The 25,037-nt window shown below is 32.3% G+C and overlaps 1 protein-coding gene across 2 annotated transcripts in view; it reads left to right on the forward strand.

The window, feature by feature from the left end:
• The window catches only part of LOC127063425 (neurotrimin-like), a 148,550-nt gene that overhangs the window by 78,053 nt on the left and 45,460 nt on the right, over positions 1-25,037 (forward strand). For both annotated transcript variants that reach the window (XM_050993219.1, XM_050993220.1), the window contains exon 2: positions 11,341-11,435. In XM_050993219.1, coding sequence (XP_050849176.1) covers positions 11,341-11,435 — 95 coding nt within the window. The remainder of the gene's footprint in view (positions 1-11,340; positions 11,436-25,037) is intronic.

The raw sequence follows: 25,037 nt of genomic DNA on the forward strand, positions 1-25,037 counted from the left end.
AAATTTATTAGTTTTTTCGATATCTGAGATTTTATCCTTCTATCTTAATTGTTAGAATAAGACGAAATAGAATTAAATATTGTTTTTTTTATATTTTGCAATCGATTGTATATAAATTACAATAATTGTATATAAATCATAGTATATAAATTTTTATGTTGTCAGACAAATGATCTAATGATTTTAAGTATTAACCCCTCTTTTTATTGTCTTAAAATGCTGTCACTTTCAAACATGAGACGTTTTCAAACACAAACTGGTTTTACCTAGCGATCAATAGATTTGAAATTTAATCGCTGGAAGGATGTGATTATAAGGAGAGCATTTTCTACCATGAAACGATTTTCTATTTACGTATTTCATAATAGTTTCGTAAAACTATGCAGGTAGAAATAAGCTAATGAATTTATGATATTCATGTTTCTCTTTTCATTGGGCAAGAAACAATTGTTTATAAGAACTTCATTCTTACGGTTTTATGGATATGGATTCTGAAAGCGATAAACTTAGAAAACAGTTTCTTCCTATTCTCCGCGTCATGGTTGCCTCTATCTAATACTGAATAGTGTCGGAATAGCAAAGGATAAAAGTGTCGTATAACCATGTAATAACCTCTTTCATCGACACTATCAACGATGTTACCACTAGCCTTCTCCCCCTTTTCTCTCTTCGTCCCTCTTTCTTTCTCTTCCTAACTTTTACATTTATCTCTTTTTCTCTTGTTCATCGATCTACCCATCATCTCTACAAACATCTACTTACTTGTCTATACCTAACATACCTTGAACCATAGATATGCTAAAACTTACGTATTTTGTAATATCCACATACGTACTACGTATTAGTCGAAAGACACATAAGTAGTTGCATACATTTTGTAGACTATATATAATAAGTACATAATTCTCAATTAATTCTTTCTTATTTTCCTAGATTTATCGAAGCATACATATATAAGTATATATACTGAGTAATATCCAAATCATTGGCAATTAATCAATTATCTTCTCTATTTACGTTTATTTACAAATCATAATAGTCCGTCCTATTTAATTTCCGTTTACTTTTTATTTTCTTTTCATTATTTCTATATATACCTTTTTCGTAATAAAGGTTTACTCGGCAAAGACGAACATTTGATAATCAGTTGTATTCAATTATGTATTTGCTGTGTAAGCAATAATTATCACATGCAATTAAGAGAAGTTGCTGTGCCTAACTGGAACACTTGCCGAGAGAGTGAGGCAGTAAGAGAAAATGAAGAATATAGCAAGAGAAACCGAAGATTGAAAGATGCTGAAAGCTTTTGGCGAACTTCTCATTCCATATTTCGCTGACTGCCGAAGTGTCGGAATGGAAGACATCTCTCTTTCTCTCTCTTTCTATTTCTCTATCTCTGATCACACACAAATACATCTATATATCTGATTTTCACTACTCTCCCTCTTAACGCATACTTGAATCGAAGAGATTCGGATAACTCGATCTCATTACTTGAGCTCAAGTCGCACGCTTTACGAGAAGCAAAGATCAGTTCATTACTTCATTACAAACATTTTCTCATACAGTGGCGAAGTTTCGGAATATTTACCATCGTGTTAACATTTCTCGAATTATATTTATAAAAAGTATCTCTAAGTGTCAGATAAAAAAGCGATCGAACTATTACAATAAATGAGAAACGAGTAAAAATTGTTTTGCATCATTCTTTATCTAGAATCTAATAAAAGTAAATCATATTAATAATTTCTAAAATAAAGATAATATATGTTCATCTAAGATGTATTAATATACATAAATTTATAATAATCTCTCTTATATAAACTGACAATGTGAAATATAACTATATCAAGGGTAGGTTCCATTTCATTTTCATAGTTTTAACAATATTTTTTCTCAATTGGGAAACGATAATATTTTTACGACGATATTTCGCTTATTATTGTTTTGTGAGGCCATATCGGTATAGTACCATCAACTGTTATATCGTTTCTTAAAAATTAAGGTCGATACTTCGAAACCACTATAGGGTCTACAAAAATTTTAATTTGGAATTTATATGCGCAATAGTTATGTGTAAACAGGATGTTTCATAATGTGTTCTATTTCACTTCGTTTCTGTTTATCTTATTAGTTTTTACGCGAGAATTCTTGTCTTAAAAGATCTTTTTCGTCGTTTGAGTAAGAAACGGAATACAACAAACTTTCGAGATTCGTGGAAACTCAAATAAATGTCTTAATCTGTTGTATTTACTCTTGGAATAAAATTAAAGTCTATCTTTGATTTAAATTCATTTATGTTAACGTTTCTGTTTTTTTACATTGAAACGATTTATGAGAATATTTATTTACGTTATGTATTTTTTGATAATCTTATTAACAAATCTGTAACTACATATAGACTCATATTCTTGTAACATGCCACGAAATTGTGAGAAATCGCCAGAAGTTAACTTTTATGCATAAGAAGAGACACAACAAAGCTTATTTTCTTGTCATCAGAACTAAAATCGTTCCACTGCTTTCCAACGTAAGTTTTTAGCAAGTCTAATGCCATGCTAATAATACACGGTAAAATATTTATGTGATATATATCCTACATATATGTATATATACTTCACACACACATCTATACAAATCAGAAAAAACAATGAAAACCATGATACAAGAATAGGATGTTTTCAGAATTTGTTAATCTTTGTCTACATTCAAATTGTCTACAAATAATCACGAAAATGACTTTATAATTATCGAACTAAATAAACAATATAAATAATACATATTTCTTTTCTTCTCAATGTTTAATCCATTAATTCCAGGAAAGCAGTGTCATGATTCGTTTAGATCAGTATAATAATTACGTTGATGAACAAAATAAACCTGTGAACTCGTACATTCCATTTATTCTCATGGGTTCGATCCATTTTTTGTTCTCATTACTCTATGTACATTCACGTCAAAGAGCAAATTAATTTTCTTTTATGCATCATCCTTCGCTGAGGTTTACTCGTTTAACTTGACATCTCATTCGCTAGGAAACTCAAGAGGTTCGTTAAAATCTTCTATCATGGTAACGTCTTTTAGATTTTTATCAGGAAACTTAAGAGACTTTCTGTGCAACGTGTGTTTCATGACAGAAACAAACGTATCGTTCACTTTGAGACAGTTTGTTATCGAGTATCGAACATGATTTACATAAAAAGATAAGCTTCTCTGGGCATCGTTGTCGGTAATATAACTTTGTTAGGACTAACATTGTGGGAATGTTGGTAGAACCTGTGGTTAGAATGAAAGAGAAAAAGAAAGAGAGAGAGAGGGAGAGAGAAATAGCGAGATAGCGATTTTCCTGGACATGAAAATCGCTCGAGCGTGTGCACAGAAGGGGAGAAGGAAAATATAACGTATTGTATGAACGTTCGATAGGCGAGTAAGAGGATAACTTATTGTACGTAATATCCACTGCGTGTGCTCGCGGAAAACAGTACACGTCGATAGTCTCGCACGCGACTACTTTCCTCTCTTTTTCTCTCTCTCGTTTATTTCTTTGCTTCATTGCACGATACATAAAGTTCAAAACGCAAAGATTCGTTTAATTCCGTTGTACACGATTAATTCTTACTTTACTAGAATTCCTATGTGCTATAAAACCGAGGATGTCTCGATATTTCAAAGGTTTATCTTTCAAAAAAACAGTTACGAATATACTATTTAAAAAAGGATAAGGGATGTTTTACGATGCTTTCTACTGTGACATCAGATTCGATTCAATCTCTTTAAATTCAATAAGTGTATTTAGTTTCATTTTAAAGCTTTTTACCTACTGAAGTAATTACGAAGAATTTGCTGTTGTTTCTTGTTGCTGCATGTTCCAAAATATTTTCGACAAGAATTTATCTCAATTTATTATTCATACAGCAATTTATAGAAAGGTTTTGTTCACACTGAAGTAACAAAATCTGAGAAACATTTGTTTTTTATTTCAGTTATAAGACTATATTCGAGTATCCACTGAAAGAACATTTGTTTCTGGCCACATTCTATATTTTTCTTTGATCCTTATTGCTACGAATTTCAATAAGCAGTGACATTTGTTATTGGTAACAGAAACCTTGAAAAATATTGAATAACAAGTGGCGACTTTTTCAACATATATGTGATAAGAATAAAAAATTCTCAGTTGTTGCTTTAGTGTGGACAAGGCTAAGAAAAATATTTGAGAAGAAAAGTAGAGTTTTATTTCTTTTTATTATACGGAGTGTTCGGCAAAAGTAATACAGTATCCGTCGAGTTCATTTATATCGTTATTAAAAATTTTTCAGTGTTTCGTTGGTTTTATACACTTCCAAATTATTTTATAGTACGAAAAGGATTTTGTTGGCATAATTGATTTAATATCAAATAATTTAATGTCAGATAATTCAATAACAGTTTTGCAAAGCTCATTTTCAGTTTTGTCAGTATATATATGAGAAGTGTTTGTAAGGAACTATATGAATGTATTGCAAAATTCTTTTCTCTTTCCCATCGTACATATTTGATTAGTTAAATATTTAAAAACATATCTTTAAACCTATTTTTTATAACATTACGTACGCGAAGCTCGTAATTTGTAACGCTTTGAGAGAAAGTCTCACCATGAATTTTGTAGAAAGAAAAGAAATTAAATAAAATAAAAACAGATTATTTCGTAAAGGAAAGGAAGAATAAATTTAATAAATTTACGATACAAAAACGAAAAAAGAATAAAAGTATCGAAATAAATTTTCATTTAATACCCGTACTTTTCTTAATGCTATACAATATATTATTACTTTTATTATGAAACTCAATAGGGAAAGGAGCGAGCGTATGAAAAATTAAAAGTTTAGTGAGTAGGTCGAGTGGTGTTAAAATTTTACTATTAGAAAACACCATTAGTGGATTTTTTGATTATCAAAGTTTTCTCCTGAATTCTATTTCTATACTCTTAGTTTCCTAAAAGTCTCTTAGAATAATTCTAAGTACATTTATACCTTTCACTTAAGGTGTTTATATAATAAAGAATAAAATGCTTATTTTTAGAGAAAACAAAATATTACTCCTTTGAATAATTCATCAGAAAGATAAGAATAAATATTCTATTAATTTTCTTATTACTTATAATTCAGAATTATTTATATAATATTATGAATTAATATTATAAATAATAAAACAGAATGTTTATTTTTTTATGTTTATAAAAATCATGCATAGGTGCATAAATATTACTTCTTTATGTATTATACTACAGGTGATTAAAATGTTCCTTACAATTTTATTTCCTTAGTATTTATAACGCATTATAATAAGTTCGACGACTTATTGATGTGCTTAAGCTCACAGAGATTACTTTGGAAAAAATTAAGGAACACGTATACTATACGACTGAACAGAAATTTCATTTTTAAAAACAAAAAGAATGATGAAAATGGCTCGATGGGCATTACAAAATATGAAAAAATAGTATAGACGAATTAGATGAATGAAACAATAAATATAGTAGTAATAGGTTTGTCACGAAAAAGGTTTTCTCGCACGAGCAGTTTAAACGTGTCTTGAGAATCCAAGTGGTTCAAAACAAATCGTGAGTTCTGTTTATGGCGCGTGAAAGTGTAAACCCATATAACGGATTGTGTCATGGCACTATAATACAATCTCTCTCTCCCTCTCTGTTACATCTCGAGTTGTTTCTTCGCCGACACTTTCTGTTGGAAATAAACTAGGAACTTGTTCAACGATACCACGTAGTTCTTATTCATATGAGAGTCATTCTTCGTTGAGAGCTATTAACCTGTCGGCCTTAATATCGCCAGAAACTTTCCACGTCCAAAATATTTGTAGGAAAATTTCTAACAAAAAAAAGATTTTTCAAATTATTCTACCTATATCTCACAATATTCTTTGGCAAATTACGATAATAGTTTCAGATTAGTAAGCAAATATGACTAGTCTGAATAATTGTCGAGAATTCATATGATCATATTTGGTAATTCGATTGTTCCGATTTCTTGAATTAAAGATTACCTCGTTCTCTTCTCTCACTCTTCAATTGATATTCGGGTCAAATGATTTAATGGTTAAATATAATAATGACTTTTGACATTGAATCTTGAATATATTAATCGTATTTTTTAATTTTTTCCGAATAGGTCTTAATGCATTCTATTACTATATGTAATGTATGTCTTCTAATATTGTATATAATTCACTTCAAAATATTACAAAGTCTGTGTAAGATATTATGTTGGCTTAGATGAAGAACAATATGCGAATCTGGAGTGTTTGGAAGAAACTGCTATTTTTCCACCAAATGATTTCGATTTTCTATCTCTCTCTGGAAGAAACAAAAAATTGAAGCTACTGCTAGATTATCAAATGCTACTGCTGAGAATAATTTTAATGTGATTACAAATCAATGAGAGCTTACATTATCTCGTGAGTTACAAGTCGCTTTCACATTTGATATAACCTAGATAGCTTTCTTATTAAAATTTTTATACGTGATAGATAAACCTGCGACTATAGCAAATAGTGAAGGTTTTCTCTTCATACGGCCGAGTTTTCCTTTCTATCGGTCACATGTTATTACTCACTTGCTATTGTTGGATGTGCTCCCATTTTCAAACATTAATATTACATAATGACATTTTACTATAAAGTATAATATAATCACAATTTCTCCATTACGAGGAATTAATAGCCATAGGTGTACGTAATAAAAGTGAAATATAATAAATAAAATATGTTGCCAATCAAACAAGATAAACTGAAGTTAATAACCGGAAGTTTTAAATAGGGAAACAAAAGCAATGTAAGTCTTGAAGAGAACGAATAAATTCTTTTGAAGGACTTGAATTAGCGTTATTCCATAAATGGGAGTATAAAATCCTGCTGCAAAGTCCAAGAGAAGAAAATTATTATTATTTTCGCGATTATGAAAAAGAAGAGAGGAAGAGAGTGGTGAAGAAGAGAAAAAGACGGAAGTAGCTTAGGCGACATCATTACAACGCTGATTTCTCTCTCTCTATATATATATATATACACACACACACACACACACACATATATATATATCCACTTTGAGAAACATACTGGTACGGAGAACTCTTACAGAATCCAATCTTCTGTACTAGAGTTTCCTCGTCTTTCGCTCGTACGAAATTTTCTCGCTTTGTATAGAAGATACCAAAAGATTTGTGGGAAAATTCATCGATGTCCTAGTCTTATTAAAACGCAGTATCATTGAGGAGGTTTGAAATGGCGAAACTTTTGACAAGTTCAGTTTAGACAAAAATAATTTCATTGCGATAAAATAACAAGCTAAAACACAAATTGATGCTATCCTATGGAAAAGATCTTGCATTGTTATCTTATTAATTATTATTGTGTATTTAAAAGTAGGATCTTTTAATTGTTATAACGATTTATTGTCAGAATATAGGTGCTTTCTATTCTGTTTATACGTGTACAACTTGAACGTTACTTGTATAATAGTTACAGTTCGAAAATTCTATTTTGATGAGAGAAGAGAATATCGAAAACGAGCCGTGAGATGGATTTGATCGAACGTCCATGTACCTGGGGCTGCGGATAGGTTGAATATTTTACTCACACGATATATCGATATACTTTGCGATGATAGACGTAAGAATAGCAAAGTAGATTTATGAATAAAATAACTTTCCTTCTTAATGCGAAATAAATCATGATATGCACTTGTATAAAAATCACTGCTGTATCCAACGATTAAAAATATGAAATTAAAAGAAATAAACTTTATTAATTTTAAAATGAACGTTAAACTCTTATAATAGTCTCTTTAAAAAACGATGATTCAACGACTTTGCTGCCTTTCTCTTTTTTAACTAGAATTTCGTTTCTCGATTAAAGGATGCTTGCGACTGCTAATTGGATAGACAACGTGAACGTATGTCATGGTGGATTCATGGTTAGACAGCACGTAGAGAAAACAATGAATCTTGTTAGCGGTGAGCTCCTGAAAAAGGATTAATTGAAAAAATGTCGAGATTTTGTGCACATGCTTGCTCGTAAAAGAGAGAGAGAGAGAGAGAGAGAGAGAGAGAGAGAGAGAGAGAAAGATAGGTAAATAAATATATTTAAAAAAAGAAGTATAAAGAGTAGAGAAGGTAGGGATAGATTGTATTTTAGTTCATTATGTAAATATCAGTTTTCTTAAGTCTCAATTACATGCATTACTTTTTGCATTTATTATATAATCATTAATTATTTTACTTTTTATCTGAATAATCATATTTTATAGATCTGAAGCATACAAGTCACGTTGGACGTATCGTTCTCCTCAAGAAGAAGTTTCTTTTCTCTATTGTCTTCCTCCTTCATAGTTTTCTTTCAATTCAAATTAATTATAACTAATTAATCATATGGGCTAGAAGTCTCGAAAATTTTCTTATTTGCTCAGGTTTTGTTAAAAATTTAACTGTCCCTTCTTTCGTTTTGTTTCTTTTTCTAATGCGACTCCGGGTAATTTATTCACCTCCGCCCATCGTTTCTTGAATACATAAATAATAAGGGACAAAGTGTGATTTTATGTATTTCTTTTTAAATCTGATTTAATTCAACCATTTCGAGGATTATTCGTTCGTCGAGATTTGTTCATTTATCAACATGCTTAAACATTTTACTTCGAAACGCACCTTCTACTAATTATTTAAAAATCGATTAATAATAGTTTTTAAACGATTCAAGATGAATATTTTTATCGGTAAAACTTAATATACATCTTTCGAAATATCTGAGAGCATATAAAGTAATGTCAATGAAGCTATAACATGATTAATTAGGTGAAACAATTTAATATGCGAGATAGTTTGTTTTGTTAATTTAAAAATGTCCGTATCTATCTTGAGAGTAAAATTTTGGTTTCTATTGCAGTATTTCAGATACATAAATTTATATATCGACCGAATAACTTTACTCGACAATTTATGTCGTAACTTTTCTTGATAAATAATCGTAATGTTGTAATGTTACTCATGTTTTATAAATTACCAAATAGCACAAAATATCTTAGCTTGAATTTCATTTCCATAAATTTTTGAAAAAATCAGAGAAACTATATTTTCTGAAGAGTTATGTGATATATTCCAAATTTAACGGATCGTTAGTTGTATCGAATAGTTCGTGTGAGTTCAATTCTCCACACGCGATACATTTAAAACCAAAACTCTTTATCGGACGCATCGATTTTAGTTTGGTAGTAGCACCGATACGTCACTCGTGGACGTTCGACACTTTTGACAGAGGATGAACACACTCTTTTGCGTGACTGGTTCGGTGAGCGCGTCATGAAAAAAGAGATAGAATGAGAAAGAGTCAATCCATCAAATCAGTCGGACCGAAGGAGTCTTAATATATTCGAATTTCCTGCGAGATTTAGCTGCATCAATGATGGATAGATAAATCTCTATATATAGAGTGAGAAGCAGCGATAGTAAAGCCTAGTAAGACTATTTTTACTTTTGTTAGAATCTTTTTCCCTATATCTTGATATAGTTTTGATATAGCAATTAGTTTTGAACTGGAAACGAATGTATAATATATTCAGAGACTACTATTACTGTAAGTTAAATCAGAAATCATAATTAATCGTTTGATTACTACATACTAGTTAGTGATTACTACAATCGCGCTGTTCACTATCGAAAAGTGCCAGAGTATCGGATCGTATTGCGCAATTGATAGTGCGCTCGAGTCTATCGATATGTATAAAAACAAGCATTATCGTGTCGCTTTGGAATTTTTCAACATAAATTGAAACAAGCACTATCGTGTCGTTTATCACTTTTCGAAGAGATTTTATCAAAGATCCTTGATATTCTAATGGTTAAATAACGCCACATAATTTATGAAATTACTTTTATATCAAAATTATCAGGCATACTTTTATCATAATTTGATAATTAAACAAACATATGTAATATATTTGTAGGAAAGTATACGATGTCGTAAAGACATGAAATACATCTGCGTGAAATCAAATCTTGACTATTAAAAGTGAAATATTACAGAAGGTCCTATTATTGCTTCTCATTGTACCATACTGGATTTGGCCTTTTTTTCTCTCTCTTTTTCTTCCATTACGAATCCATCCGTGACACGTTCCACCTCTTGCACTCTCTTCCACCATGTTTATTCCTCTTTCTCTCTTTTTCCCTTCTCATTCTCTCGATTTCGTTCCGCTCTACCCTCAACGGCACCCCACTATTTTATGTCCTCTGCAAACAATCACCGTATAGCCAACCCATGTGTCTGATACTTTCGACCTCCAAAGACATACGTTGACCTTTGCAGGACGACGAGTTAGAAGCTTCGACACGGTACATCGAGTTTTAACTCTTTTCGCTTCGAAGGATGCTTACCTTCTAAAATCTTCGTTCTAATTCAATTCGATATTTTATTATGACATATTTATGTTTCTATATACGTATCTATATACATATCTGTGTAAAGAGAAATATATTTATGCGTTATTTATTTTCACATTGATATTGAAAGAGAAAGATAGAAAGAGTACACATAAAACACTTATTCACATAATATATAGTATAAAATATAATATAACATAATATATATGAAGATTGTAAATCATTTCAATACCATGTTGTTATTTTTGTAGCTTCTCTTTTTCATTACACTATATATCATATTAGTGAAAAATAAATGAATATGTTACATATAATGTAGTGTTAAGTTCCCCTTTATATTCTAAATATAATTTTATATTATCACTTACTTCTTTTTTGTTATATTTAAATAATCTTCACAAATATGTCCCAATCTTTCATTTCATCACATTTTGTCCGATTTCTATACACCATAATTATCAAAAACTTCTTTCGTTCAGAGAGTTGAGTTTTAAATATATATATAGATATTTTATATCGCCTTCTTCAGTTCGCCAACAACGTCCTCATATTTCCTCTAATGTGAATACTTCATCAAACAGTACTCAGTTTCCAGCTTTTACTAACTGGCTGACTGACAGTAAATTAATTCGCACAAGCTGGTAACATATTACGTTTTTTATAGAGATATTTTTTTTACTTTTTTCGGTTATTATGATTATATATTATCTTTTATTAACTTCATATTACCTTTTATCTCTGTTTTCTTTTATCTGTCTTTTCCGCCAACTGTACATTCATATTATTATCATCTTAATTTGTTAAAACGTAATATACAATCAAAGAATAATAAAATATTGTACATTTGTTTGATCGTATTTTTGCTACAGTGGAAAATATTGGAAAGTAATCGATAAATTATTTTTTCTTATTTTAGACCCAAACTTTAAGGAACCAATTGCCAACGTGACTGCCCCCGTCGGTAGGGAAGCGATTCTGTCGTGTGTCGTACAGGATCTGGCAGGATACAAGGTAATTTAAACTTTTAAATTAATGTAATTATAAGTGGCGTAATAGAATCTTTATGATGTTTTCTCCATCATAGAAATTTTATTAAGCACGAGGACCGTATCGCTCATATTTTCAGTTCGCTGTTTCTTCAACGAACTTTGAAAATATCACGTTTTCACTATGTGAGATTTCTTCCCTTCATTCGTTAATTAAAGGATCCTGATACCTATGTTATTACCGAGTACTTACGATATAAAGTTTTAATTGGTTATATCTAAGGGAGAAAAGGAGAGGAAAACAGAACAGATTTCTATGTATTTCGTTTCTCCATTTTTTACTTTTGTTTAAAACTCGGCAAATTCGTCGCACAAATTTCGCTTTTATTCCTCACACAGGGCTTTCATAGAATGAGGGAAAAATTGATGATTATCCTGAAATATGAGTATCCGCTGGACATCGAGTCGCCCAACTTGCGATCCGTTAATTAACTTATATCGTTGCTAATTGTCAAGCGTAGTCCGTGCGAGCGTTACGTATTTCTATCCGGCTATGATTTGTGGGAGGCTCGTTATGATTAGAATAATTAGGTCGCTGTATATCTCGTTTCGAAATATATTTATCGCAATAAAACGAACGTTAATGCGGCGATAGCTTTATGCGGTATCTGGCATTTACAAAATAAACTGCGACTAACGTTATAAATATCGTGTAGATAGGTACATATAATAATGTTACATATATGTACATACACAGTGATATAAGCACCGATATAACCACTTAAAATATATGGAATTTTTTTACTGTAAAAACTGAAACACGCATGAAAACTAATGAAGAGTTCAAATACAATCATTAGAGACGTTTGATCAATTTGATATCGACATAAATAATTTTTTATTCAAGTTGACGTATGACAGTCTAGAACGTAAAAGGGCAAAAGATACAAACGGGTTATGCGTTGAATGAGTGGAAAAAGAAGAAAGAGAGAAAGAGAAGAAGAGGAAGGGGTTGTGGTTGTAGATGAGTTAACATTTTTCAGCACGAGTTTTCCTGTCTAATTGGAGCCACCGAGAATGAAGTGCTCTCTTCGCCTTAAACATTTTAGTTGATTCGTCAGACGGTAATTACGAATGAAGGCTAAAAAGCAAAAACGTCGAATGATTCTCAGAAGACGAGTATTCGGTTTTATTCTGCTCCTATAATTTTGCTAATTAATCAAGCGAACGCAGCCGCTTTCTCTACAACCCATCATCGTAGTCGTCGACAGCGAGAAAAAATTCTGAAATCTGCGGATATAGGGATTCCTTTTCGAGTTTATCTGTCTTTCTCTTTTAACATAAATGCTTAAACGAGGTCAATAGGCTAAACAACCTTAAGAATGTCCACTCATCATATAGTTGAAGAAGCTTCCATTTCAGAGAACTTTTCAAAACTGTCTATCCTTTTTTCTTTCTTTTTCTCTTTCTATTCTTACTGATAATTAATCAGGTATAGAATACATATATCTTCTTTTCTCCTTACTTTTTCATTTAACAAATTGAATTAAATCGTCGACGACTTCAGAAGAGAACTTGAGAGAAGGAGACCATAAAGGAAAAAGATTTTCATTCTGTATTGGGAGAAGTGACGAATTTTTTTCATTTCGTTAAGCTTGTACGACTTTTGAGAAAGAAAAATATTAAATTAATAAATGTCGACACTTTTGTAATGAAAAAAGACGGAAAAAATATGTTGTCAGTAGAACAGGAGGTCAACGTTAGACGCAAATACTTAAGAGAAGATAGATGTTTTGATACTTATTAAAGGTCAGCGGTAGCTTCTATACAAGTATCCCTATATATATCTATATATGTATGCATGTGTATATATATATATATACCCTCTCACTTCAGTTTCTTGCGACCTTCATTTTATCCTTTATGCTGAGAGATCGCACGTAAAGGATAAGACGTGTATGCACGTATAAACGTGCCCAGGGTTGGTTCAGTGACTCGGTCGTTTGCTTTAATCAACCCAGCCACGACGAAGAAGCTCGCAAGTTGGTCGATCTGGGGATTATTATTCAAATACGACCAACGGGTACCTATGTACGTACATACGTAGCTATCGAAAAGAAAAAGAAACGAGTAGAGAGATAATTGAGCCTCTGAGAATTACGGTAGTACGTGCCGCTTCGCTTATTTCTATGTTTCAAAAGGCAAAGGTTTATAAAAAATTTCACGGAAATATGGTACAGCGTTAGCTTTACGTTTATATGTTTGGCTCCTGTTTCAGAGTTACTGACTCTAAAGCTGGATTTTCCATTAAAGGAATCGTATAAACAGGAGAAATAATTTTTCCTCTATAAGGAGAAACAATAATATTAATTAAAAGTTCTATTAGCGATAAACAATACAAAGGAAGTAAAATTTTGCTTATTATAATACAAACGATTTAAACTTGAAATTTGTTTGATAGAATAATTAAAGAAAATCTTCTTTTTTGTTACATCCTTTGAGTTTTGTATTATAATACATATATTACGATTAGACGATGGTAATTTGCATCATATTTTTTAATGGTATTATTTTTTTGTTTTCTTCAAATATAAACAATCTCAATCTATTCAAACACGTATCGTTACGATTATTTTCATTTACATTTCATAATCAAATTTGAACGTGCTGAATTGTGGGACTATTGATTTTTTATTTCACTCATTCATGTTTCTCCATTTTTATTCATGTTACATTTTGCAATTCTATATATCAATCTTTTTTTCATCTCATTTTCTACGATCGTCTATTGTCAAGAGTACTCATTTTCAAAAACTTACGTGAAAAATATATCAGAGTCTTTTATTATATTACAGTTAGTATTTCTGTTCAGATATTTTCAATTAGTGTATTCATTGTTTTTGCACTGCTTGCTCTATTGCGTGCAATAAGATAAAATAATCTTAACTGCACTATTAAAGAAATTCAATTAAGCAGTAAGACAAATTAAAACAGCATTTCTGTGAATATTTAACAAAATTTTTATTTCTTGTAGATTTAGTCTATATTAATTTCTTTGACATATGGTCATATTTGATAGATATTCCCATGAATCTTAATAATTTATAAATTACTTTAATTGGCATCCGAAAAAGAAAGAAAGAGAGATAAACAAAGAGAGAGAGAGAGAGAGAGAGAGAGAGAGAGAGAGAGAGAGAGAGAGAGAGAGAGGGAGAGAGAGAGAGAGAGAGAGAGAGAAAGGAGAGAAAAAAGTAGTCAAGTAAAACCATTAATTTCTCAGTAGGGACTCTCGACTTTGCAGCTTCAAAGTCTTTTACTCTCTCACTCCAACTTTCTTTCCTACTTTCGAAGATGGATTTTAAGCAGAGGATTGGAAAAACGAGTCAGACGAATACGTTGAAGGATCATCGTGGTACTGGTAAAGATAGATATTGAAAAGTATTCATCCTTGCTCGCCCATGACTAGTATGAATTTTAAATTGACGTATTTACGAAGATACCGCTGAAAAATCCATGACCGTCAGCTTTTACCGATGTCGTCGAAAAATATGCAGCTGGACACTAGGATCACAATAAGAAATGTATTGATATACCTACACACACACACACACACACACACACACACACACACACACACACACACACGCACGCACGCACGCACGCACGCACGCACGCACACACACACACATATATATATATGTAGGTATACCAGGTGCCACTGTGAAATGCATATAATCACGAACGCTTTTAACTTTCCTAGTGGTCGCAAACGGTGATCCTCTATTACCATCGCCCTTAGAAAAGGGTATTAACTTCTCAACATGCAGGACTTTTACGAGGGACTTTTTACGTGTGGAAAAAAGTTAGACGAGGCTACTTACACTGTTTATTTAGATAAATGCGAACAGCTAGGTTCTTGCAAAAGATCGTACTTAAAATTATACCGAAACAAAAAGAGTGTGATTAAAAACATCAAATAATTAATATCGTGAAATTAGAGATATGAAAGTTATATTTTTCTATTTACTATTTCTTTCGTTAAGATTATTTAAACTATGCTATAATCGTTATTGTGCGACATCCTCTTTATACGTTAATTAGATGTAAATTATTTATAGGAACATTATATATATATATATATATATATATATATATATATATATGTATGTATGTATGTATGTATATATCGTCATAACCATTTTAATCGTAATAATTAGTAAATGTTTCATATTGAGCGATCAAACTATATATTCCATCATTTATTACTCAACACATCTGTCATCATTAATCAATCGCCAACCTCTATTATTAAAACTAATATATCATATCAACGAAGCTCACGAACAATTTAGGTACCTATCACTTTTGCAATTATATTAAAATATGAACGAAGACAAAATCGGCATGCTGCATCATTCACCTCGATAACAAACGTCGGTTTGTTGTAAAGTTTGATAGCAAGTATCGAGCAATGAGAAGCATACGAATGCGAGGATAAGTGATACAATTCGTAATTCCTTTGCTCTTGGTTATCAGGATCAAGAAGAAAGGCTGGAAGCTAAAGGATAGAGGAGAGAGGATGATAGTGGATGAGTTTATACATAATATTTGCCAGTTATATCGGGTTGTTGGAGATTGGGGGTCGGATACCAAGCAAGGACTTTGTTATTGCTCTCGGATATAATGGCCAACGGTTGTGGCTTTTCTCTCGGTTTATGGTTTTCCCCGAGAACTATCGTCGCGGTTTGAATTTTAATTGTGAAATTCCATAATATGCGTTCGGCTCTTCCTGTTGACTCACATAAGCATTAAATATAGTCGCACCATTCAAAGCATGGTCCGATCGTACGAAACAAGTTCGTTATCGTCGATAATAATCACTCTCTAATCGTGCATCTAAGTTGATAGCATTATGTTGAATTTTGTTAACTATATTTAAAATGTTCATGAAAAGAATTAAGTCTAGTAGGTAACGGCATATATAAAGTAACAACATGAATGAGATATATAAAATACATAAGAAATGTACCTCAGAAATGTAATAGATGAAGAGTGATATTAGATGAATAAATAAAATGAAAGAGGTGAACGACGATCGTCACGAATGATCTACAGACACTTCTTTCTGAGATCGTTGAGCAAATAAATACAATCTTGCAGCGACATGGCTGCTTATATTTATCTATATATCTTTTCTCTTTTTCAAAATTATCGTATAGAAAGAAATCAGCTTATTAGAGATGACAAAAATCTCTTTAATCCTTTCCTTCTCCCTTGATGATAGTTACATGACTGAATATATTTTAATATAAGTTATGAAATATAATATAAAATATCTCGAATATATTTTTTCTATATTATACTCATGAAAAATATAATAAATATTATAATATAATAAGTACATTTACTTCCTTCGTAATTTAGTTACTAACGTTATCTATAGATTTCAGCGATTTCTTTTCAAGTTATAATAGAAATAATAATTTGTGTATTTGTTTTCGGTTCCTAGTTTCCTTTCATCCGAAGGTAGTTACTTTCGAAACCAGTATAACTACGTATCTATTCTCGAGCGAAAGCAAGTTAATCTTCTCTTTTTGCGTTGAAAAAGTTTTATATTCAAAAAGTCGTAATTTTTTGATTGTATTGTCATTTTATAATTAAAAAGTTATGGTCACTGCTCTATCCGCTGACAACAAATTCTTTTTCTTATTTTTATACATTTTTTGTTGATAAAATGAACGGGTGGTAAAGAAAAATTCGTGATTGCAGATACTCTATAGAGTTTGCTGTATTATTCCAACTGTTTCACTGATTGTGAGAATTCGAAGATTTTCCGTTAATAGGCCTTTCCTTCCGTCGCTCCTCGAAAGCACTTAGGTTCGTTTGCACTTAAACTCTCGGCCTTCTCTTATTCGATTTATTATTCTCCAGAAGTAAGCGAGCAACCAAGTTATGCAGTCTCAACTATTGGAAGATACTGACGACTCAGCAAGATTACGAGAGAGGAAGAGAAAGAAAGAGAGAGAGAGAGAGAGAGAGAGAGAGAGAGAGAGAGAGAGAGGGAGAGAAAGAGGGAGAGAGAGAGAGGGAGAGAGAGAGAGAGAGAGAGATGGTGAAAGAAAACGAGCGAGCGTGCACTCGACTATTCAAATCGATTCGAATTCAAAAATATCATCGGAGCATTTGATCATCATCTTCAGACAGATTCAACTCATCGACTTTCGGTCCAAGGAATTTAATTGATCCTTCTTCCCTCTTACACATCGATGCATCTGCTAATTTTAAAGTTTCTTACTCGATTCAACCATTCCATAACAAACACAACCAAACACCATCATAAAATAACGACTGATTTTGCTGGTTTAATTCTACTAATTAATAATCTCGTAATGGTTCATTTATTCAAATTCTGTTTATCACTAATCTTTTGAAAAATATCCTTATAAAAATATTTATTTTGGCAATGCTTCTGTTAATCAATGAATTTTAAATTATTTATCGGTTTAATACAGAATCTTATAATTATGTATTAGTATTGTTTAAATAAAAGATTAACTCGTTCCTATTTTTATTTTTATTGGATAATATAATATATATCATGGAACGTGAATGTATGCTAGAATTGTAATAATTGTAATAACTTCTGAAGGAATAATCGTCGCAATAATTAGAGATTTATTGATTATACTTACTCGGCCGTTCATATCTAAAGTGAGATAATAAATTAATAACGTGAAAATAGGTCATATCAGATATCGAGAACAAATGTAAAATCAGTAATGAAATATTACTTTTTAGCAAATAATTAATTTTGGAATTAATATCATATCGATATAAATATAGGCCATTAAGTTTAAATAGACAGTAAATACACTAAAACAAACATTTAAAATCTTCATAGATATAAAAAAAATTGGTAAAAGATATTTGTTTAATAAAGTAAGCGTTGAAGAATCGATATTGATGTCTATTCACTTAACTTTTTGTTATACGTTAAATGAGATATTTTAAATCGTGAAACTGGGAATTATGAAAGGACTTAAGTAAAAGAAAATGTAACAATAAGCATCGAAGAAAGGCAATCATATTTGTTCGTCGACAAATTGACGTACTTAAAAGTTAAAGTCAAAGAAAGATTAGTACGGCTAAATTAACAAAGACGATGTGCTAACTCGTTTGCCGTTGATGACCATCCATGAGTACTCCCGTCACTATTGTTTTTTCCATTTTATTAATTTGTTCGCGATTAAATGAATGTAATGTTTTGGCTAGAGACCACGCTCGGTGTTAATATAATATTGCTGATAAAATTTTTGCGAAAAAATATAATTAAGGAAAGTGTGCGCACGTGTGCTGACATTACTTCTAACCAGAAGATAATGTTTCCGAGGCCTTGAATATGGCGTAACGCTTAACGAGCCAAAGGAGGCCGGCAAATTGTGAAAAACTTTTTTACACAAAGTATACCGGGCTTTCTTACGAGAAAGTATACACGGAATTATTACAATGGTATGAGTTATAAAGATTAGACAGACTTCGACTCAATAAATTTTCAAGTTCAAGAAAAAGAAAGGTGAAAAGTATGCAGAAATTTCATTATGAACAACCATAGATATAAATAGATCATCAATAAATCAATTGTGTGTAATTGATACTTTATACACAATAAAGTTTAAAGTCGTAGGAAGATTTGATTTTGAAAGAAATATCATCTATATCGTTCTAATATATTTCTTCAAACATTATAATTTTTCTTTCGGAAGTATAATACAATAACACATATATTAATGATAAATAAGATATATATTCTCATTGAAAGTTTTTTTATATTTAAAGCGAATGAAATAGATTTTTATTCGCCTTAAAATACATCGTCCAAGAAAGAGAAAAAGAGGAAGTCACGAAAGAGAAATGACGAGAAACGTTTGAGAGGTTCGATTGAAATTTTCTTTTAGCGAGTCTTCTTAATTGCACTGTCTGGTTGTGAGCTTCGACTCTATAATTAACCGCGAGTCAAAGGATCGTACCGCAAGATAATGGTTGGAACGAAAAGCCACAGGAAAAGCTCGTGTTCGCGACTACGCGTAGCCAATTATCTAGGTACATCTAAGAAACAGCAAGTGAAAAAAGAAGAAAACCTTACTCGGAGCGGAAGCATGATTCCTATTACATCATGGCTGCGTTGTTTCCTGCGATCTTCGAACGCGTAATCATGTTCTGCGCGATCAATCTTTTTACACAAATTAATTTGCGTATTTGTGTAAATAAATGAATTATCTCTTTCGATTGAAGCGATTATGAAATGATGATTTCAATATATATAAGAAAAATAACAGGCCATCGCAACAGTCTCATCTCGTGCTATGTTAATTTTGATCAACGAAATTTTTGTTTTCCACTATTTAGTGCGCCTTCGAACAGGAATAATGAAAGAATTAAAAGAAAAGAAAAATGAAAAGAAAAACATGCAGAAATTGAAAGCTTCCGATATGTCTATTTTACAGGATTATCGATATTACGTCATAATGCAGCTTTTTTTAAGCACTTCTTTGCATAATCCTTATTTTGTCAAATTGCGGTTTCCAGAACAATAGAGAGAGAGAGAGAGAGAGAGAGAGAGAGGGAGTAAGAGAGAACAATGAATAATAATGTTTTTGTTTCTCGCATAGATAATGGCTGCTTTCGATATTATCCTTGAATAATTTATCATATGGAAATGTGATGATAACTTTTCGAAAAGAATTTTAGAGAAATATAAGATAATGAAAATAAATACAATATGTACGATTTTGAAAACTTAATAATATTTAAATATATTTTAGATTTCATTCTATACGAAATGAGTAATAGAATGAGTCATGTAAATGAACTCAAATGCATATTATGCTATAAATACGTGTTGATATTAATTAAAATATTAGTGTTAGTATAAATATGAAAGAATAAATATATGTGAGAAAGTGAAGGATTATTAGTGATGAAGGAACAGGGCAGACTATTCATATTTATTATGAAGGGGTATTCAGGTTAATATTTTCAAATTTGAATTTAAGAATATATTAATGTTTATACGCTGAAGTGAAAACACTTAAAATAAAACATCTTAATTTTTTATTAGAAGATCTGAATTTTTGAACTTGTTCTTAAAATATGGAAGTGATTGCTGCGTTTGTATTTCCAGTATTAAAGTAAATTATGATAAATTACTTAAAACAGTTATTCATGTTTATTGATAGGATTGAACAGATTGATGTATTTAATTAATTTATAATTGATTCAGTGACATTATAATCAAAATGTAAGATTTAAACTGTCCCATTATCGTTGCATTTAAATAACATTGCCTATTCTTTTTTTCTTCCTTTTTTTAACGGTATGTCTTCCATATCATGTTCAATTTGCACCACATCGTAAAAATAAATTACGTTTTTGTTGTTTATCATACATTTTCTCAATTATTTTATTCACTAATTGACCTCCGAGAACAAAGCAATTTCAAGCGCAGTGAATTACGAAACTGAAAATGCTTTGAACTGACGAATGAGTTATGGAGGATGAGTCTTGGTCTATGAAAATATTTGATATGTCTTTATAACGATGCCATAGAAAAATTTTCCTGACAAAATCTCCATTACATGCTATCAAAAAAGCAATAACTACTAAAAATAAAATTAATTATATAATTAGGGAAATAACTTTATAAAAGTTATTTAAAAATAAGACAAATCAGCTCAATTTGACATCAGTAATGTTTTTTACTTTTTATTTCATATACTTAATCGACTAATTTGACTTCCAAGAAATTCACTTGATTAATCTATAATAGTTATTGCTTATTATCTTTCGTGAAAAGTTCCTTATTTTCTTATCCTAATGATTCATACTTAGTTGACATATCTGCTTTAACATTAATTATAAAAACGAGAGGACGATTTCAAGAGTGACCATCGTTGTCGTTTAATCATCCAAATAATCATAAGATAACCAGTCGTAAATTAGATAGAAACAACGGAATAGTATCTTCCTGATGGCTACGCGGACTTTGGCACGTTATGCTGTGTTATTTGCGCGAAACACTATTTCAAACGTTATTCTCTACGGGTAGGAGGTCCGATATGAGGTTAGGAAGTAGCAGAAAGGGAGGAAAGAGGAAGGAGAAGATAAAGGGAGTAAGCATAGGAGGTTGTAGGAATCGCAGCTGTATGACATTTCGTAGTGACATTTTGGGTAGACTCTTGGGATCGCACCTAATGCTCCACTGTTCGTAGACTACTTTGAAGACCTTAATTACCGTAATATCCCCGTCATTATGGCGAGTTACCGTGTCTTGGCCGGGCCCTAGCATCTCCTACTAATTGCACAGTAGATATTTCGTTAGGTACTGCCCTGATCCTTCCGTGCATTTTAGAGTTTCTACCAACGACTGCATTAACGTTTCTACCATCGTCGATCTTCTTGTCGTTTCTAAATAGACCACCCATCCAACAACACCACCCAACCCAATCTTCCGAGTCACCCAATTTTTTTTAGTCCTAGCCTTATCTTTTGTCTGCGTCGCACAGCGAAACTCTTTTTATGATCGAGAAAATAATATGCGAAGAGGGTGGCAATTTCCAAGAGCGTTTCGAATCGTCGTCTCAGTTTCTTCGTTCAGTAAAAGGGTTGTTCTACTTGTCAAACGACTAATGAAAGCGAAGGCAGAGATGGTTGCTGCTCGTAAGATGGACGTTTATGTGCTCGCCCAACAAAGTGTCGGTAGTTTTAAGACCAGCGAGGACAGCTTAAAACGTTTTTCTCTGTGTCCGAGTCTATCAACTCAGCCTTTGTTTTTCTTCGAGGCATATTATTTGTAGAAACGTACGTCATTCTTAATTCTAGAACGTAAAGAATTATTCTTATCCTGAATTTGCACGAATCGATGGACAATTTGGTCCGTTATGTGGTGTAAAGTAGGCTTAAACATTCTGCTTACAACGTCTTCTTTATCTTCCATAAGAATTACAGTCGTAATTCATAGCGTTTCCTCGGCCATCGAACAGCATTAGGAAGCGAAGCTTCTATTGAAGGAGCGTGTACCTAATCTAGATTTAGAGCACAACTTTCGAGCCACTTGCTAGCACGAAACGTGGAAACCTAGACACGATGGAAGATGGACTTCCTATGTTTCCTCGTAAAACTGCCATTTACCTTTCAAAGTGTATATATCAAATGTCGACATCAAAGAGGACATGCATATGTCAATATAAAGATAAGCTCTATCTATAGCTCCCCTTTTTTTCTTATTAGAGAATAATTATCGGTCCATACGATTTCAGTTCTTTCTCATATTCTTACATTTATCTCATTTCATATATCTTTTTCTGATACATTTCTAATTCTGTACACATAAAATTAGCTAGATGCAATAAATATATTTTCTCTTCCTTTCTCTCTTTTTAAATGTATAGAATTAATCTTAAGAAATCGTGAGACAGTTCAATCTAGATTTCCAGATGAATGTGATCGCCACCTACACGTTCATCTTCGTCGTTGTTGCCTTCGATATGAACTATTTCTTTTCAAAACGTCTGGCAAGAGAGAGAGAGAGAGAGAGAGAGAGAGAGAAGTGAACTGTCAAAAAGTTTTGCCTGTAGAAAATTGAGAAGTACGAGCGTGTCTGGCGATACTAGTCGCGTATATCGAGCGCGTGGGATCAAGAAAGTTGCTTGGCTTAGCTCGTAACCGAGTGGGGATATATACTCGTTTATATATAAAAATGAGTTTGTGTCGCATAGAAAAATTTATGTCATGGGTTAGCAAAGTCTCCTCCCTCGCTTTTCTTTCCTTTCAAAAATAACGCTCTTTTTTTTTCAAAGAAAGCATCCTATGAAGTGACGGTTAAAAGTCGGTCAAGTCTTATCAAGTCGATCTTAAAATTTCTTTACAATCTCATACTCTAGGCTTTTCGATTTTTCCCGCGTTATTCTTCGAATAATCCTTCCGAGCATAAAATCCATACTCAAAGTCTTTATGACCTTCCTAATGATCCGATCGCTCCACTTGATTATCTTCCACATGAAAGCATTAAAGAACAAAATAAAAAAAATTATTATAATATACGAATACCGTTTAGCAAAATACAAAGAAAACATTTTTCTTTAAAAAATTAACCTATCATCTTAGGATGAATTATCATTTCTAGGTTTGGTAGTTATAAATAGTTCGCTATCATATACGATGTTATACGGTATTACGGAAGTTACATACATAAGTCCTGGATGCATTACAGAACATTCTACATTCACGTACACATGTACATATACACATGAAATCTGTTCCTACTTGCACGTGTGGATATGGCCACGGAGTTTCCATTCATCGAGTCGTGGATATCAAACGCAATAGTTCATGGCACGCTTCCGACTAGGTGCTCGGACCGGTGTTCGGAGTGCTGTTGGTGCTGCTCGGACTAGTCCTCGATCTCTACCTCCTAATCCAACCACCCATCGTTTCACACCGGTTTCTGGCAGATTTACAGGGCCGCGATGTCTGATATCTGCATCCTAGAGTCCGCACGACTAGCTCTGCCACCCCTTTTCAACCCTTTCCACCCTACTCTCCGAGCCGTTCGCTCCTCGTCAGTCGGCGAACTTTGTGAAACCCTCTCGAGATCGTTCTTCGTTGAGTTGGCTGTCCGACTGGCCAGCTCGTTAAAATCGTCTTGATGATTAGCGAGATTTATTATTCCCAGGATTTCTTCCCTCTCTTTTACTCTCTCGAAAGAATTATTCTCTTTTTATTCTTTATTCTTTTTTCCTTTAGTCTACCCTTAGGAAAATCAAAGTTTTTAAAGGAGTGTCGATAGGCTTTTCAGACGAATCAGTTGAATTAATTGAAAAGAAGGATCGCTTTACCATATTTTTGAATAATGACCGATATTATTGAAAGTATTAGTGAATTTTTAATATTATTCTCGTGCCATAGCAAACGTAATTTCAACGAGCATTTCTCGAACGAAATTGTTTTTATAGAAACGATATCGTGTACGATGCTTCTTAAGACAATTTTTAAGAACACGCGATGAAAGTTTGTGATCGAAAAATCCACTATCAGATAAGACTAATCGCGTAGGATCAGCGTCGATTGTGGCAAATGAGATTGCAAAGAAAACCGAGGTAATGCGAAATAAGCACGGCATCGAAATGAAGTAGCATCGACGCGGTAAAAACGTTGAGGAAGAGAGAGGACTCTTATCGATGATTGCAGAGAGCTCGGAATAATCCATGTTGGTATGATCATATCGTCGTAATATGTATGTTGTGTATGTGTGCGTGGGTGTGGATAGACGTGTAGATATGTAAGTGTGAAATAGAGAGCAAACAACAGAAGATGTGGAAATCAAAACGCAGGCAAGATACATTAGTATCATCGTTACTCACAACCTTTGTGATGTATCGAGGCCTATGAAATCATTCTAATCCTCTTGTGTAGGGTCGTATGTCGTAACATCGAATGGTTTATATCAAGCTCGCTTGTCTCTGGATGCTCTTTATCACCGACATCCCATATAATCGTTCGGGAATGCGTAACCACCGGTCGGCAAGAACGTGCAACGTGAGCGAAACGCAACGCAAAGGGAAAGAGGAAT

This window comes from Vespula vulgaris, chromosome 4, assembly GCF_905475345.1.
Source record: "Vespula vulgaris chromosome 4, iyVesVulg1.1, whole genome shotgun sequence".
Classification (NCBI taxonomy): Eukaryota; Metazoa; Arthropoda; class Insecta; order Hymenoptera; family Vespidae; genus Vespula; species Vespula vulgaris.